The sequence below is a fragment of the Huiozyma naganishii genome, chromosome 8 (assembly GCF_000348985.1).
Source record: "Huiozyma naganishii CBS 8797 chromosome 8, complete genome".
NCBI classification, from domain to species: Eukaryota; Fungi; Ascomycota; class Saccharomycetes; order Saccharomycetales; family Saccharomycetaceae; genus Huiozyma; species Huiozyma naganishii.
The window spans coordinates 331756-348668 of record NC_035929.1 but is presented as its reverse complement, the minus strand read 5'-3'; the positions used below and the strand labels follow the sequence as shown (position 1 = coordinate 348668).

The 16913-nt window shown below is 45.6% G+C and overlaps 11 protein-coding genes across 11 annotated transcripts; 6 read left to right on the top strand and 5 right to left on the bottom strand.

Annotated features, from left to right (window-relative positions):
* Positions 1-456: 456 nt before the first annotated feature.
* Positions 457-675, top strand: KSH1 (Ksh1p; the record flags this gene model as incomplete). Its single annotated transcript, XM_022609462.1, has 1 exon — positions 457-675. The coding sequence occupies one exon, from the start codon at positions 457-459 to the stop codon at positions 673-675; it is 219 nt and encodes a 72-aa protein (XP_022465856.1).
* A 1213-nt stretch (positions 676-1888) lies between these two features.
* SSN8 (cyclin-dependent protein serine/threonine kinase regulator SSN8) lies at positions 1889-3172 on the top strand (the record flags this gene model as incomplete). Its single annotated transcript, XM_022609461.1, has 1 exon — positions 1889-3172. The coding sequence occupies one exon, from the start codon at positions 1889-1891 to the stop codon at positions 3170-3172; it is 1284 nt and encodes a 427-aa protein (XP_022465855.1).
* Positions 3173-3330: 158 nt separating this feature from the next.
* On the top strand, positions 3331-4407 carry KNAG0H01950 (uncharacterized protein; the record flags this gene model as incomplete). The annotated part of the gene is made up of 1 exon (XM_022609460.1): positions 3331-4407. The coding sequence occupies one exon, from the start codon at positions 3331-3333 to the stop codon at positions 4405-4407; it is 1077 nt and encodes a 358-aa protein (XP_022465854.1).
* Positions 4408-4483: 76 nt separating this feature from the next.
* SAM50 (SAM complex subunit SAM50) lies at positions 4484-5854 on the bottom strand (the record flags this gene model as incomplete). The annotated part of the gene is made up of 1 exon (XM_022609459.1): positions 4484-5854. One exon carries the CDS (start codon positions 5852-5854, stop codon positions 4484-4486), a length of 1371 nt encoding a protein of 456 aa, XP_022465853.1.
* Positions 5855-6040: 186 nt separating this feature from the next.
* CRZ1 (DNA-binding transcription factor CRZ1) lies at positions 6041-7897 on the bottom strand (the record flags this gene model as incomplete). The annotated part of the gene is made up of 1 exon (XM_022609458.1): positions 6041-7897. The coding sequence occupies one exon, from the start codon at positions 7895-7897 to the stop codon at positions 6041-6043; it is 1857 nt and encodes a 618-aa protein (XP_022465852.1).
* A 458-nt stretch (positions 7898-8355) lies between these two features.
* Positions 8356-9627, bottom strand: TRM12 (tRNA(Phe) (4-demethylwyosine(37)-C(7)) aminocarboxypropyltransferase; the record flags this gene model as incomplete). Its single annotated transcript, XM_022609457.1, has 1 exon — positions 8356-9627. One exon carries the CDS (start codon positions 9625-9627, stop codon positions 8356-8358), a length of 1272 nt encoding a protein of 423 aa, XP_022465851.1.
* A 186-nt stretch (positions 9628-9813) lies between these two features.
* Positions 9814-11376, top strand: KTR5 (putative mannosyltransferase; the record flags this gene model as incomplete). Its single annotated transcript, XM_022609456.1, has 1 exon — positions 9814-11376. One exon carries the CDS (start codon positions 9814-9816, stop codon positions 11374-11376), a length of 1563 nt encoding a protein of 520 aa, XP_022465850.1.
* A 314-nt stretch (positions 11377-11690) lies between these two features.
* On the bottom strand, positions 11691-12002 carry HHF2 (histone H4; the record flags this gene model as incomplete). Its single annotated transcript, XM_022609455.1, has 1 exon — positions 11691-12002. One exon carries the CDS (start codon positions 12000-12002, stop codon positions 11691-11693), a length of 312 nt encoding a protein of 103 aa, XP_022465849.1.
* Positions 12003-12553: 551 nt separating this feature from the next.
* On the top strand, positions 12554-12964 carry HHT2 (histone H3; the record flags this gene model as incomplete). The annotated part of the gene is made up of 1 exon (XM_022609454.1): positions 12554-12964. The coding sequence occupies one exon, from the start codon at positions 12554-12556 to the stop codon at positions 12962-12964; it is 411 nt and encodes a 136-aa protein (XP_022465848.1).
* Positions 12965-13157: 193 nt separating this feature from the next.
* Positions 13158-13964, bottom strand: SIW14 (putative tyrosine protein phosphatase SIW14; the record flags this gene model as incomplete). The annotated part of the gene is made up of 1 exon (XM_022609453.1): positions 13158-13964. The coding sequence occupies one exon, from the start codon at positions 13962-13964 to the stop codon at positions 13158-13160; it is 807 nt and encodes a 268-aa protein (XP_022465847.1).
* A 1631-nt stretch (positions 13965-15595) lies between these two features.
* Positions 15596-16228, top strand: UBC8 (E2 ubiquitin-conjugating protein UBC8; the record flags this gene model as incomplete). Its single annotated transcript, XM_022609450.1, has 1 exon — positions 15596-16228. One exon carries the CDS (start codon positions 15596-15598, stop codon positions 16226-16228), a length of 633 nt encoding a protein of 210 aa, XP_022465846.1.
* Between the last annotated feature and the right edge of the window lie 685 nt (positions 16229-16913).

Here is a 16913-nt window from a genome sequence, read left to right as displayed (position 1 = left end):
TAAGATCACTTCACCACTACAATTTGTTACTATTCATAAAGTTTTCTCACTTTTTTGCAGGAAGATGTTTCGGCGCGTACCGTAGCTAATCTTATTGAGTGAATATGATCTTCTCGTTAGATTTCATTACCGGATGGCATGTTTTTTCTCCAAATTTACTGCAACAAATAAAATCTGTTTGGTTTTAAAGCCATGTTCAATGCTGTGAGAGGAAGAGATCATTGAAGGATCTTCTCCCCGCAAAGCCAATGGAACCCGTTGCTTCTCCCTAGCACCGCTACTTGGCCTTGTAAGAGCAACAACAAAAAAATTTGAGGAAAAAATAAAAAAAAAGAGAGAGAGAAGAAATCTACGTTGGGATGAACAGTTAACAAGAGTCACCGTTGGCTGTTTTCAACCGTTTTGAAGACCACACTTGCAGAATAAGATCCACACTAACTACACTATTGCAACTTAATGTCTGCACTGTTCAATTTCAGCTCATTACTACAAGTTATATTACTTCTTATATGCTCATGCACGTATGTGCACACGCAATGGCCCTCGCTATTAGATAGATACAAGGAACACGAAGCGCTCGGTGCATTTTGGAAGATGGCGAGGTTAGGCGAGAGAGCCAGTCCATATGTCAGTCTAGCATGCATTCTAATGGCACTTAATCAGTTCATGAGTTGAAAGAGAGATGCGTTAACAAGATACGTCCCCGAAATCCGCAGCTTTCCCTCCTCTCTCTTTTTGTTCAACTTACGAGATACTAGAGTATTATTTTTTATGTACTACGTTCATTTAAGCGGTTCACAAGATGTTTAATTTTGATTATAATATTACAGTTCAGGTCATTGAATAGCAAGTCTCTTCCCGTGTTCTCAATTTTTTGAAAAACTCAGAGCTTGACTCTATGTTGCGTTGATGTTTCATCATTGTAATATATATAACAAAATGTTTGCTATAGTTTGGAAATACGGTTGTGGTGTGGTGTGTTTTATTCTTACTCTTATTATTTTTTTAGTTAGACAGTTTGGCATATTTGACTACACACAAAGCTCTAAGAAGCTTTCAAACTGTTGAAAAAATGAGAAATAATGAATCCATGAACCATGAAAAGTAAGCTCCATTGGGTTACCCAAGCAAACCCTATCCCCTAAAGAAAGGATAGAGACGGACTTGGACAATCGTCATAACTATGGTTTGAAATCTAAATGAAAAGATTTCAGTACCGAAGAAATCACTGGTGCAAAGACAGAGCTTGCTCCAGGACGACGATATGATGCGGAGAGAAACCGAAGACGAGCAACGATCACCTCCACATCATATAATGAGTTGATTTAAAGAATTTAAAATTTTTAAATCTCATTGCGCTTTCCGCATACGTAGTGGTGGGAGACTTTCGACCCAAAGCATGAAATGAGTTGACAAACAACTTTTTTGTAAGCTTCGATTGGTGACGATTCTTTGGTTATGGATTGATGAACTAAGAAAGGAAACAAAACCCAACGATTGTACCCGGGAAAACACCAAACTACTACCACTTCCTCGAAAGAGTTTCTTTTTATACTTGAAAAATGTAAAAACTGCAGTGAAAATCGCAGCGTTATGTATGGGTCGTTTCGTACGACTGGGATCGAGGCAGTGAAGTTAGGGTTTCTCTAGCTTTATGGCTCGGAGGGTCTGTGGGTCCACAGTGCAGAGGTCCTCCTGTTCGGGTTAGCATTGACTACGGTTACTGTCTAACGTGTTAGATACTTGCGGGGTCCCGAGTTGCTGATGGTCCAGGGATGCGGCACAACCACTGCGTCTGCTACTGGCGTCCGAACGTCGTATTTTGCGTCACATGACCGAAATGGAAATTGAGGCAGACAATATCGAATGACATGATCTGAAATTGAATATGGCAAAGATAGAGAGAGAGGAAGGGAAAAGAGGAAAAGAGGGTACAGTATTTTGGGTAATTATTTTGATCTGGTGTTGTTTTGTAATCTCACACTCTCGCATTGGAGAAAATTCAAGTATTTGGTTGAAATTAGTGTCACCCCCCAAAAAAAAATCTATCACAGTGATGTCCGGAAGCTATTGGACATCCACCCAACGTTTGAAATGGCAGCATAGTAAAGCCAGTTTGGCTAGAGAGAGGCAGAAATTGTGGATCTTGGAAAGCCAGTTGTTCCCACAGGGGCTGAGTATTGTAATGACTACGAAAAGTAAGGATGCCCAGGGAACCGTGCTGACGACCACCAAAAATATCCCTATCATGCATAGAGATTTGCACTACGACAAAGATTACAACCTGCGGATATATTGCTACTTCCTGATTATGAAACTTGGGAGAAGGCTAAATATCAGGCAGATAACTTTAGCAACAGCACATATATACCTGTCGAGGTTTCTGCTGAAGGCATCCGTCAGGGAGGTAAACCTATACTTGCTAGTCACCACATGCGTTTACCTCGCTTGCAAAGTGGAGGAATGTCCGCAATACATTAGAAATCTGGTCACCGAGGCAAGGTCCCTGTGGCCCGAATTCGTACCACCAGATCCAACTAAAGTCACAGAATTCGAGTTCTATCTGATAGAGGAACTACAAAGCTATCTGATAGTGCACAATCCTTACAAGTCGATGTTACAAATCACCAAAGTTTTGAAGGAACCGCCTTATAACATCAATTTCTTCAACGAGGACATACAGAACTGTTGGTCGCTGATCAATGACTCGTACATTAATGATGTTCATCTGATATACCCACCGCACATTATCGCAATGGCATGCATGTTCATTACAGTGTCCATCCAAAATGGCAAGTCGGTAGACAGTTTAAAGCAACAGGATGCGTCAGCAGAACTGACCCCAACGCAAGAATCATTCAACAGATTCATTGCAGAATCACAAGTTGACCTGGAGGAACTAATGGACACGATCCAGCAGCAGATCACATTGTATGATCACTGGGACAAGTACCACGAACCGTGGATAAAGTTTCTCCTCCACACGCTGTATCTACAGCCGCAAGCTGCTACCCCGAAACTGGGGAATAACTCAGCGACCCCATCTTCGGGCAATTCAGTCACAGGGTCGACTACTCCCTCACTGGCCAACCCGATGCACCAGGGTACCGTTTCCAACGGTCCCACCGTCTCTGGAGTCACGGCTAATGGCAATTTGAAGGCCGGCACGTGACAAGGTGACTCAGTTTTTACACACTTCGAGACGTTGAAAATTAACAAAAAAGCCAATTATGAGGCTGTTGAAAATATATGGAATCTTTCATCAGTGAGCCAATAATAGTGGACTGCTCTGTTGGTTGCAAAATTGAGGGCAGGCGAGTACAGTTTAGGATGACTTTGCTGGACCATGCAAGTGATATACACACTTCTCGCCCGGTTATTACACATGCAATTAATCATTCCATAACGGACGCCTTTTTCCCGGTAGCAAAGGATCCTGATGCAGAGGACCAGTATTTCCAGACGAACCCGAAACCAGAGTATCTGGATGATTTAATTCTCGACGCGAAGTCCTTTATCAACTACCAACATTTAGTCGGGAGAGATAAGATCGTGCTAGTGACCTCAGGTGGGACAACAGTGCCCCTGGAGAACAACACCGTAAGGTTCATTGACAACTTCTCGGCTGGCACCAGGGGTTCGTCAAGTGCAGAACAGTTCTTACTGAATGGCTACAGCGTTATTTTCCTACACAGGGAATTCAGTTTGACGCCCTTTAATAGGTCGTTTCAGAACAATAACAAAACCTCGTTTCTTGACTTTATCGATGACAAGGGAAAAGTGAAGGACCAATACTTCCAACAATTCCACAAATGCAAGATACTTTACGATAAGTATCTTAACAAGGACAGAAAGCTGTTGCTGCTGCCCTTCACCACAGTAAACCAGTACTTGTGGTCATTGAGAGGGATAGGACAGCTACTGGACTATAACGGTTGTCTCTTCTACTTGGCGGCTGCCGTGAGTGATTTTTTTGTCCCTTTCTCTAAATTGCCAAAACATAAGATTCAATCAAGGGACTACTCGCTCGATGGCGACAGCAACAGTGGCGGGAGTAACACTATGACAACGGCGGATGGGAAATTGATCGTGAATTTGGACCCTGTGCCCAAATTCTTGAGCCGGCTTGTCAAATCTTGGGCCAGTCAAGCAATGATAGTTTCGTTCAAATTAGAGACTGACGAACAGATTCTGCTTGACAAGGCAAAATATGCATTGAATAGGTACAATCACCAATTGGTGATCGGCAACCTATTACAGACGAGAAGTTCAGAGGTTGTATTCGTTGTTCCACACGTTCCTGAGGGATACTGGATTAGATCTCAAAAACCACACAAAAGTATCGAGGAAGATATTGTACCTGAGGTTGTAAAACTCCATGAAAACTGGATGAAACAACGAAAATGAAACTAAAAAAAGGGAAAGAAGACCATAATATGAACGTGTTATCCCCACAAAGTGTCTGTGTATGTAACTTTATTATTTACAAAAATTCGAACCCTAAGCCAAACTGGAACCCTTTCCTTTGCAAATCACCGACGTGACTGGTTAAAGGTACACCGAAGTTCAGTTCAAACCGAGCCATGGGATGTCTCATTACTATCCCAGCACCAATCGAGGTCGAGTGCTCTAGAGTTAGTTCGCGTAGCAAAGTATGGATCGGTAAATTATTATGGTTGATTAGTTTCCCTCCGTTGAAATACCAATGCAATCTGAAATTGGAGTCCTGGAATCGTTTGAGAGGAATTTTTGAAAAGAGGCTGACTCCATACGCAATAAATGCGTCGCCCCCCATCGAATGGTGCATATGTCTTGGTCCAATTCCGTTCAATTGGAAGTTTCGTACATCGTTAGGCCCACCATTTTGAAATTTGTCCGTGAAATGGATGTAACTCTTAGCAGGATTTAAGTTTTTAATGTAACCGGACCGAAGCGTGGTACTAAGTGTAATGAAATCCCGGGGGAACCAGCTCTTGACATGGTTGAGCTCCAGCACTGTTTTCCAAAAGCTGGACCCGTTATCCATCGCCCCCAATTCGTTGTTTATCTTGTACATGGTGCCCTTCGTCGGGTTAAAAGGGCTATCTCTATTGTCCTTTGTGAAGTTATTCTTTATCACTGACCTGACAAAGCTACCCTCCTGTATCAGGAGGTACTCTGAGAGTTTTGTTTCCTTGGTGTCAGTTCCAAGGAATTTCCTCCTCACCAACTCGTAGTCGAATGACATATTCCATTTCTTGGGATCGTTATACCAACTTCTGACTCCAAAAGACGCGCCTACGTCTCTCACACCGACACACTTCCACGCATCGAAAAGGTCAAATTTCCAGTTCCAAAACGGTGTCTGTTTCAAGTATGCAGAGCTCGCGCTGATTCTGGCACCAGAGTTCATGCTTGTGTCATGCCTGTAGTCCAGTTTAATGATCTCATCTGTCGGCAATCTTGTTTGGAAGGAAATGTAACCGTCACCAGATCCTGAGTTCGTTACATTGGTGCCTGTTTTGGCGGTGAATTTGGATGTTGGTTGGTAATATACCGTAGTGATGATGGGCAGAGCAGCTTTCCTGTCAGTAGTGCCTTCGGCTTTAATTGTGTGGAAAGTAGGGTGTAGTCCGTTAATAAGTCCTGCTTGACGTAACATTCTGTTCAAGAGCTCCATTTGAGTGGGGAGCTCTGACATCGTTTTACATTCGCGCAGAGTGGCGTCTATGTACGTTTGCAAAGTAGTATCGTGGAGCGAGTTGTTCTTGCTGGAAGTGGAAACGGCTTGTATTTTCACCAAATCAATTGGCAAATCGCGGTTCTGGAGAGCCAATTGCTCAATGTCCTCCTGTGTGATCGGTCTGATGGGCATATTGAAGTGTTTTGGTGTCGGGTAGTACAGCGCAGTTCAATATTTCACATTGCACTTGCTTAACTAGCACATCTCTTTGAAGATTGACCAAAAAATAATTATAAAAAAAGGTAATGAAGAAGAAGAAAAGAAGAAGAAGAATGAGAGTATACTTGTTACATATTCAGGAAGTAATTACTTATATTCCTAGAAATTGTCGTTATTTTCATTGTTACTACTTGCATTATCGTCAAAATTTCCCGGTCCTGCCTCTTCGTACAGAAGTGAGATACACCTCTTCCCGGCTTCCGTTTTGAAATGTCTCCCCAGAGCGTCGCTTCTGGCAAACTTCTTACCACACCCCCATTTGGTGCCGTCCTTCAAGGTGCCTCCGCAGATGTACCGTTTCTTGCCCGAGTGGAGGTCCTCGTGTCTCTTCCGATCATGCTGTCGGGCGAATGCTTTCCCACAGATGCTGCAGACAAACGGCCTCTCGTTCGTGTGCGTCCTCAAATGAGACTTCAAATTGTAAGGTCTTGTGAACTTCTTGTCGCACATATCACACGCGTATATTGCAGGGTTCTTCCTCACGTTGGAGACACTCCCGCCACTGACGGTCTGTCCACGAAGCAGCAAGTCCGTTGGCCCCAAACTGTCAAGGAAATGCGGATTGCTCTCTGGGTCCAACTTTGGATCTGCCAGTTCCACAAGCAGGTCTCTGTTCTCGCTCACGGAGCGCACCCTCTCATTGAGACCCACATCAGACGACTGTCTCCCACGGTTTCTACTCCGCGATATACTTTTTGCCCTTGTCATATTTTTGCGTCTTAGTTTCCTCCCGTTAATGAGATCTTTGCTAGCGGCAGCGTTGTCGTCATCGTCGTCGCCGTTATCATTATCGTCATCCTGCAGCGTTGTTGTAGTGATTATTGGCGGGTACAGTTGTTTCTGCGGGGACACTGTGGACGTGAAGGAACCCTGCTGCTGGAACAAAGCGTTCCCCTCGAACACGTTGAAGTTGCCATCAGGGGTATCCGGTGATTGGTCCCCCAAAGCCCCTCTGTCCCTTGGATTATGCGTTGCCTCGTTTGCGTAGCATTCTTGCACGGAGATTGTGGGCGGTGATTGTTTGGCAAACTGTTTCAAATACGATGTGTCTGCAGTCCCCGTCGTCGTGCCCCCAGTTTGTTTATAGGTGTGCAAAAACTTCTCATCAATTATATCGTTCATCAGTATATCTAAGTCGTCCAAATCGTTAACGTGTTTCAACCCTCTCGAGTTCACGGGTAGTAAGATGTTGGAACTGTTGGAGTACACACTCAACAGGTCGTCATCGAATTCATCCTGGAAGGACGATATCGACGCAGAGGGCGACACTGCCAAGTTGTTGATGCTGTTGGTGGATGCGTCTCGCGGCGACAGGTACGGCGTGGTCTGCCCTGACACTATATCGTTTTCGAAATCGCTTGCGTACTCGCCGTTGAAGGACCCGCTTCTTGATTTGAAGTCCGTTCGCGGCGATAGAAACTGTGCACTGTTCTGATGCACAGGCTGCCTTGTGTAAACTTCGTTGCCCGCACTCCCCGGGACAATAGAGTCCAGAAACGCATCTGACATCTCCACTTTCAAAGTCGGTGTCAGCACGGGCGGCGAGTTGCTGGACTTGTGTGTATCGGAGAAGTTACGACCAGCACCTGCACTCTGTGGGGAAAACAACGGCAGGTCATGCATCAGGTTGTTGTTGTTATTATTACTATCCGAGGCCATCCCAGTCCCCTCATTTTTATTCCCCAGAAAATTAAGCGTGTCTACTTCAGACTGCTGCTGTTGGTTATAGTTCAAATACTGTTCCAGGGGAGAATTGTCCTCCATCGTACCGAACAGAGCACTCTCCCACTGCCCTTGCACTTCGCCCCTCCCTTCTGCAGCACCCCGCTGCCCTCGCTGCTGTTGCCCGTCTCTGTAACTCTCCTGTGCCATACTGTCCTTCTCAAACTCCGTGTACCGGTCTATCCAGCTATCGATGGCCTCTTTCGCTGAGACTCTATCGAGCCCTTTGGACATCACTGCTGAGTCTACTACCGTCCAACGTCGTAGAATGAGATGTCAAAAAGAAAGAAAGAAAAAGAAAAAAAGAAACAACGGTTCGAGACGGTGAAGAACTCGGTGCGTTTTGGCCCTTTGAACAGTCGCTATATATACCTGTTGACTGGTGCCGTTGTACATGACAGGGTTCAGCGATGCAGCGCAGGGGAAGAGGCCCTTTCAATTGGTGCCTCTTCCTGTCCCCGGCTACTTTCCAATGCCAGTTATCGCTGATTTTGTTCTTATTCTATTGTATTGTTTGTTTTGCAGCGCAGAATTAGATTTCTATTGTTCTGCTTTGGGTCCTGGTTAACTAAGCCTCTCTCGACAGCTCTCTCGAGGAAGCTGTGTCTCTTGGTAGAATGCTCGGCGAAAGCGTCTATTGATAGAGGTAAGGGCCTCTCTGGGCATGAAAATGGAAAAAGAGGCGTAGCAGTTCACTGCTGCTTGCCTTGACCGTTCCGTTTCTGCTCCACGTCGACGTCTAGGCAGACGTGCCACACATCCGGTGCAAAAGTCTTGATTCTTTCCAGTCTCTTGGCAGTAAATTGCCAGGAGTGCTGCTGCTGGTCCCCTGGCAATTCCGCCAAATCAGTGAGTCTTCGTAGTACCCGTTCTGTAAATGTGCCGTCTGTGAGGGAACCAATGTGGACATTCTCGTGGATGTGCAATGAGACCGTTGGGCAGGCAGCCCAATCGTGGTGCGTCCGCAAGATGGACACGCTTACAGGCCAGCCTTGCTCGCTCGATGGGAGCAAGCCCAGGTTGATGTGGCGGACTCTCAGTAGCCCCAATTGCAGTCGCTGTCTCACTTCAGCGATCCGCCCAATAGAGGCCTCATTGGTCTCGTTGTACACGAACCAAGAGAGGTGTGCAGGGTCTCGCGAGAAGTAGTCGTTCAGGGTAAGCCCGCGGTGCAGACCGTCGATCGACCACGGGTTCAAGTCAAATCCAAACAGGTACCTACAACCTAGCCGCAGGTAACTGAAGCTGAAGTATCCGATCCCACAATATAGGTCGATCACGTCGTGGCCCGCGACGTCCGAGAACGTATCCAGAATCCTCTTCTTCTCCTTGACGTTCCCTCGAGAAAACATGGTATGGAACGGGTTCCACACTTGCCAGATCCCGTTTTGTTTCAACTGACACCATACCTCGTCCTCATTGTAGGTTTTGCCCCGCAGACAGTGTAGCACCTGCAAGTTGTCCGGTTTCCTCACTTCATCGTTTTCATCAATAGGCTTGTTAAGCGCCAAAATGCCAAGCCCCATGAATTCGAGCAACGCATCGTAAAAAACGGGCATATTCGGGACCCCTGTAAACACTTCATGCTGGAACGTCCTCTTTGTCGAATTGTTTAGCAGAAGCACGGGTGGGTAAACGGAGTACTTGCTCGGCGTGCAATCGAGCATCTGTTCCAATTGGGCCCGACCTACAGGGCACACCTCCGTGAAATACCACGCCGTGAAGCTCATCAAGTCCTGAGAGGTAGGTGCGCCCTTTTTCACCTCGATTGCGTCCTCGTACTGTTCGATTGTCTCCCCAGGGAAACGGCGCTCAAGCTCCGAAGGGGACGTTTCATTGGTTCGCACTATTATCCGGCCCTGCGGATCAGATCTGATAGGTTTCACAAACGCACCGATGGATTCCAACTCAGTCTTAATGGTTTTCACCCTCGTAGGGTCACTAATGACAAGTTGCAAGGGCATTTGAGGTGCTTGTCTTGTATGTAACTGTGGGAGTTGCAAGCCCATCGCGCCATATTCATCCGGTAAAAAGTGAAAAAAAATTTTGGCAGATGAGAAAGCAAAAATCGTTGATCTCGTCATCGGATCCAGCAAAATGCAGGAGCCAAACCCACGACTTACAATAGTGCATTACTCTCCCCCTCCCCCATGGTGAGGCTCGCTGGAACGCGCTACATCCGATATGTCGTGGAAGAAATGAACCCCCTAACAGCATGCATTGTTGGTGCATTTTTCATTACGGTGCCATTCATAATATACACGTCGAAACCATCCAGGGACCTGTCATTACTCAATTCGTATCAGTTAACGGACACTAAAGTGGACTCCGTCTTTTCTAGTGGCTGTGTGGACACACGTGGGTATCTGGCGGACCCCATGTACAAGAAACAGAATGCTACTTTCGTGATGCTGACAAGAAACTCCGAACTGGACGATGTTCTGTCCACTATGGCCAGTGTAGAGGAACACTTCAACCAGTGGTTCCAGTATCCGTACGTGTTTTTAAACGATATGGAATTTACGGAACAGTTCAAAAATGCTGTAAAGGAGCACACTCGTGCAAATGTGACATTTGACATCATTGAATCCGCAGATTGGGAATTCCCGTCAAACGTACCGAGAGAATTACTTCATGAGAATATCGAATTGCAAGGTGATCGTGGGATCCTGTACGGTAGTATGGAGTCGTACCATAAAATGTGTCGTTTTTACTCTGGGAAATTTTACCATAACAAGTACGTTAAACAGTACGAATGGTACTGGCGACTGGAGCCCTCCGTTCAATTTTTCTGTGATCTTTCCTACGACCCATTCTTTGAAATGAAGAAGCACGGCAAGAAGTACGGGTTTACGATAATGATCCCAGAGCTGTACTGGACGATCCCGAATCTGTTCCGGACAACATTGAGCTACCTGAGAGAATACAACCTGACTGTGGGGTCCCTGTGGAAAGTGTTTACGTCTGACAACTCCGTTGTGTCCATTGACGATAAAGGCGACGCATACATGGACAAATTGATCAATTACGAGCATGACACAATGGCCAGAGTCTCTGAGAAGATTGCAATACAGTATTTCTTGGAGGAAGGTTTCACGCAGGACAACGATGCAGGGATGCAATCTCTGATCGACAGGGCTAGAAGTCCGGTCCCTATTGTCACTGATAAATTCGATAACATGGAGTACAACATGTGCCATTTCTGGTCTAATTTTGAGATCGCGAGAGTGGACGTTTTCAATAACCCGGTTTACCAGGGTTACTTCGACTATTTGGAGGACCACAACGGGTTCTGGAGTGAACGGTGGGGGGACGCCCCAGTTCACTCTCTGGGTCTCTCCCTGATCCTTGATGTCGAGGACGTCCACTATTTCCGGGATATAGGTTACAAGCACTCCACGCTTCAGCACTGTCCAAAGAATGCATTGAATCTGTACCAGTTCCCCTACTTGGAGGCAGAGAAAAAGTGGGCTCGACAGGGGTCGCGAGCGTACTACGACGTACCGAAGCCCGCTGGTACAGGGTGTAGGTGCAGTTGCCCCAAGGAGCCCAGAAGAGAAACGGAGGATGACCACCCGTACTGTCTCAACCAGTGGTTATATTACACGCACCTCGAAGACCCGAGCGAACCCAGGAAGCCCAAATTCAACCTGACTGAACTGACGGGTGTCATTGAAAAGGATTTCCTGAGACAACACAGACCCAATTATTAGATAGATGGGGCGTGTGCCCCAGCATGCATATAGAGAGTGGAGAAGTAATCATAAAAAATGAAATGAGACTGTTGATAATGATATTATGTATACAATTAAAATATATATGTATAATCTTACACGTTTCTCTCCCTTTTCTTCGTTAAAAAAATTGTTCCCCGTTCGTTATAATGAATTATGTGCATTTTCCCACACAGCCCTCTTCCCATTGAAAAAAATATGAAGAAAGCATGGAAGTAAGTACTCCCCTCCTCACAGTTTCCATAACCTGCGTTGCTGATAAAAGATTTTGTATAATTTCTTCATGGTTTTCATTAACCACCGAAACCGTACAAAGTTCTACCTTGTCTCTTCAAAGCGTAGACGACATCCAGAGATGTGACGGTCTTTCTCTTGGCGTGCTCGGTGTAAGTGACGGCGTCTCTGATGACGGACTCTAGGAAAGTCTTCAAGACGGCTCTGACTTCTTCGTAGATCAACCCAGAGATACGCTTGACACCACCTCTTCTCGCCAATCTTCTGATAGCGGGCTTGGTGATACCTTGAATGTTATCTCTAAGAATCTTCCTATGACGCTTAGCACCACCTTTACCTAGACCTTTACCACCTTTACCTCTACCAGACATTATGTATTAATTTGATGTGTTTGGTTGTATTGTTGTGGGAGGTGTAGAGAGGGGAAAGGACAGACACACACCAGAAAGAAGAGCTACACAACCTTACTTTATATATCACAAGAAAAACCAAGAGGATAGAGACTGGGACCCGAATGAGTACCACAACAACAGCAACAACAGCACACTGAACAGACACCCAGAGGCGAGCAAGGTGCGAAACCCGTGGCACACCGCGAAATTTCCAGCACGCAAACAAATGGCCGACCAATTCGTCCGTAGTTGAAAAAGAGCGTTAACTATGGATAATCGTTCCCAAATTTTCGCAGTGCCGTTCTAGAACGGGGGGCCGTGTCTGGCGGCGTGTCTGTTGGGGGCAGTTTGTCTTTTGAGGTGTTGGTCCTCAGTGGGGGTGGGAGTTGTTGTTTGTTTGGTTGTTGCTTTGGCCCCCGTTGAGATATTTAAGTGAGGTGGTTTTTCTGACTTTGGTTGCGGTGTCACTCCCCTCTTCTCTTGTGTTGGTGTTGTCTGTTCACTGGTAAGTACCAACAACACATACAAATATGGCCAGAACAAAGCAAACAGCAAGAAAGTCCACTGGTGGTAAGGCACCAAGAAAGCAACTAGCGTCCAAGGCCGCTAGAAAGTCCGCCCCATCGACCGGTGGTGTCAAGAAGCCTCACAGATATAAGCCAGGTACCGTCGCTCTAAGAGAAATCAGAAGATTCCAGAAATCTACTGAACTTTTGATCAGAAAGTTGCCCTTCCAGAGACTGGTCAGGGAAATCGCACAGGATTTCAAGACCGACTTGAGATTCCAATCTTCCGCTATCGGTGCCCTACAAGAATCCGTCGAAGCTTATTTGGTCTCCTTGTTTGAGGACACTAACTTGGCCGCCATCCATGCCAAGCGTGTTACCATCCAGAAGAAGGACATCAAGTTGGCTAGAAGATTGAGAGGTGAAAGATCGTAAGAGTGTGGAACTCTTCAAGTGTGGAACTCTTCAATGATAAATAAATAAAAAAAATAATTGTTATGTATATTAATGTCCAAAAATAAGAAAGCGCAGGTGCTGTCTTCCATTATTATTCTCGAGTCACTTACTAGTCTTTCCTTGTTTTTCTAATTCAAGATGTTATTTTTACTTATATATAGATTGCTGGAAACTACCAATTCAAAGGTAGCCAGTTGTTCCCGGTGGCCACGCTCTTTATCTCCTCATCGTCGTACATCTCTATGAACTGCTGGTCTAGAGCTCTTGCCTTTGGGAATGCAAACCTCCGATACTCGTCGAAGATCATTGTCAGTGACCAGTTCTGTAACCTTCGTATACACCCGACCAGACACCCAGTCCTGTGTTTACCCCTGTTACAATGTATGAGAATAGGTTGGTTCTCTGGGTTCAAGACAATCTCCAACGCTCGCGTCAGCACATTGGACGGGAGGTTCACAAAGGGTTCTTTGTTCCCACTCATCCCGACTTGGAACAACTTAATCTTTGCACCCTCTAAGAAATCCAAATTCTCCTGTGGGTACTCCTCTGGGATCAACACAAGGATCGATTTCAACCTGAGTCGAGTGTGCAAGAAATCGAAGTTTTCAGGCCGAGGGAAACTCGACCTGTAGATCTCCCCAACGACATGTGAGAAATTCTCAGGCGGTATCACCTCCTCAGAGGTAAGCAACCCACCATGTTCCTCCATGAACCGTCTTGTCTTCTCCTCGTGTTCGGCAGACACAAACTTGTCATCCACATCTTCCTCTTGCCCGCCATGCTCCTTATCCAGAATGTACCGCAGAGTCTCATCTAGCTCATCACTGCTGAACAGATCCAACTTCTTACCCAGTGGGGAAGTCAACCCACCATCATCAAGTTGCAACGTCTCACTGTCGCTGTTCTGCAACGATCGTATTATATCACTCTCTTGTTCGATGAGACGGTCAATTCTACTCTTATGTGGAGGAGAATTCATTTGTAACTGAGGGGAAGATGGAACTGCGAAAGGGAATTATTCCTAAGATGTCTCCTATAGTGAGTGCCTAGGTTGGTCGAGGAAGGGGAACAAAAAAAAAAACGTAAAAAATAAAAAGAAAAGACACGGTGTAGAAGACAATGAGCAGACACAGAAGTAAACAAGCCTAACCCCTCACAAGCCAATTCCACTACTTCTAACTCTGTACCCACGCCGGTTCAACCCGCGACTCACTTCGAGACATTTCTTACCTTCCTGGTCTTCTTTACATCTGAAAATCGAAGTAGAAGGGCCTCACGTGTAGGAAATAAAACAGAAAAATAAAGAAAATAAAAAAAAGTAAAATAAAAATAACGTGCACGTGATGCGCTCGTCTGAAACGACACAAAAGGGGCGCGTGACCGCGGCGTGTCATCAGCAACGGACCTCGTACATTAATAATGGCTGCCCGTGCTGTCTAAACGCCCCTCTGCACTCCTGTTCTTTCCCTTTTTTAATAAGCGGTTAGTTGTTTGTTGTCGTTTTTTTGCGTGCATTAAAAACACGGGAACGCATCACCAATTTTCCTGAAATTGCACAGACAACGCCGTGGGAGAGGTGCAAAAAAGAAACAACTTCAACAAAGGATGGCGTTCTCCCGCTTCTTCGAATCCCTGCGGCGTTTCTCTGCACCTACGGCCTTAGTAATGCTGATGCGTCTGTTCTCTGTGCCTTCTTTTTTTCCTTCTTTTTTTCCTTCTTTTTTTTTTCTTTTTTCCCTTTGGTGTGATAACACTATCTTTGTAGGGATTTGCCTTTACCGCTCCTTTCACGTATATATATATATATATACGTGCTTCAGCTCAGCGAATTGTTCAGGTACTCCGAGATCTTGTAATATTTTCGGGTATTTTCGGGTATTTTCTTATTGTCTACAGAAGCATCAACAACAACAACAACAACTATTATTACTATGAGTGAATTTCAATCAAGCAACACAGTCAAGGAAGGTGCAGTCTCTGAACGTCTAAACTCTACAAACAGGTTCATCGGGAGCATTCTGCACCACTTGCACTTCATGAAGAATTACAAAGTACAACTACCAGACGAGATCTGTATGAGAAAGATTAAGGCTAACTGTGACAGAATACACAGAGGGATTGGCACTCAAATGTTCTAGGGTTTGTATGTCTATTGATATACATACACACGCCATTTTCTAAACGAAACATTATGAACCTTTCAAGATAAACAAACATCCCTAGCATTTATTCTTTTTTTAATTTGTGCCATCTCCATTATATGTCGTCATCTAATTATTTTACATACTTCTTCCCGTCCATATAAATTTATAGATATAAGACCAGAAGTCGTGTTATCTCTTTGCCTAGCCTCTTTTTTATGTATCCTTACTACAATGCACAGGTGTGTTTTTGTACAGAGGAGCCGCCGCCTCTCTGCATTCTGTCCACTGCCACAGCGACAGGGGGATCATTTTGGAAAAACGGGAATTTACTTGCAAGAGAAAGGAAAAAAAGGAAAAGGAAAAGGAAAAAAAATATTTATACGGGAGCGACTTGATTGATCAGGCTTTTGATAACCCATATAGTGTCCACAGGCCCCGCTATTGAGTACACACCAACACTTTCCCCATGAGTTCAAATTCCAAGAGACGTATCGAGACGGATGTGATGAAACTTCTCATGTCAGACCACGAAGTGGAGCTAATCAACGACAGCATGCAAGAGTTCCATATCAAGTTCCATGGCCCAAAGGATACACCCTACGAGAACGGAGTGTGGCGTCTCCACGTGGAGTTGCCCGATAACTACCCGTTCAAGAGTCCCAGTATTGGGTTTGTGAACAAGATATACCACCCCAACATCGACATCGCATCCGGTTCGATATGTCTGGACGTGATCAACTCTACGTGGTCCCCGCTGTACGATTTGCTGAATATAGTCGAGTGGATGATCCCTGGTCTGTTGAAGGAACCCAACGGGAGCGACCCCTTGAACAACGAGGCCGCGACTCTGCAGCTGAGAGATAAGAAGATGTACGAGGAGAAGATAAAGGAGTACATTGACAAGTATGCTACAGAGGAGAAGTACGAGGCACAGTTTGGGAACGATGATGAAGATGAGGATGATGGCGAGGGAGAAGAGTGGGGCAACGATGACAGCAAGAATAAAGACGTTGTAGAGAGCGACCTCAGCGATAGTGCAGAGTTCAACAGTAGTGAGGAACTCAGCGATATAAATATGAGTGATGAGGAAGATGACTAGCCCGCAGCGGGTGCTGCTGAGACGCAAGATACTAAGATACCGAGATGCTGCGCTGCCGAGCTGCTGACGTTACGTGGCGTGTCCCCCGAATCTCGTTCCGCGCCTTGTGGCGGCCACACGCGCCTCCCCTTTCTCCCAGCGTTTGCAAATCTAACGGACCTTCCTCCTCTTCTTCTTCTTCTTCCACATACCGCTTACTCGGTCGCTGTTGTTGCTGCTAGTTCCCCCTTACTTCCGCTGCTGCCCTCGAGGCCCGCGCCCATTGTTCCCTGCTGTCCCTATTGTCTGCCTCCTATTGTCCCTTCAAGGGGCGCGCCCAATCGGGTCCCGCGGAGGGCCAGAAGTGGGGGCGGGGCGACGGCGTGGTGTCTGGGTGTGCCCATTGTGAACAGCTGCTGCTCTCTCTCTCTTTACAACTCGGGAAGCAACACTTGTTACAGAAGCTGGTTTGGAACTGGGGGGGGGAAGATAGTACCCACAACATCCCCCACTTAAAGCAGCCGTACAATGTATTAGTGTGAGGTTACTTATAAATATATATATATATATATATTTATATATATAATAGCATTGGTACTGTGCAGGGAGAAACTTATATCTTTTCTTTTCCTCTTTTTTCCTCGTTTCGTCTCGATTACTACATCAACCCCTTAAAATAAATATTTATAGAGCACTACGGTTAAGA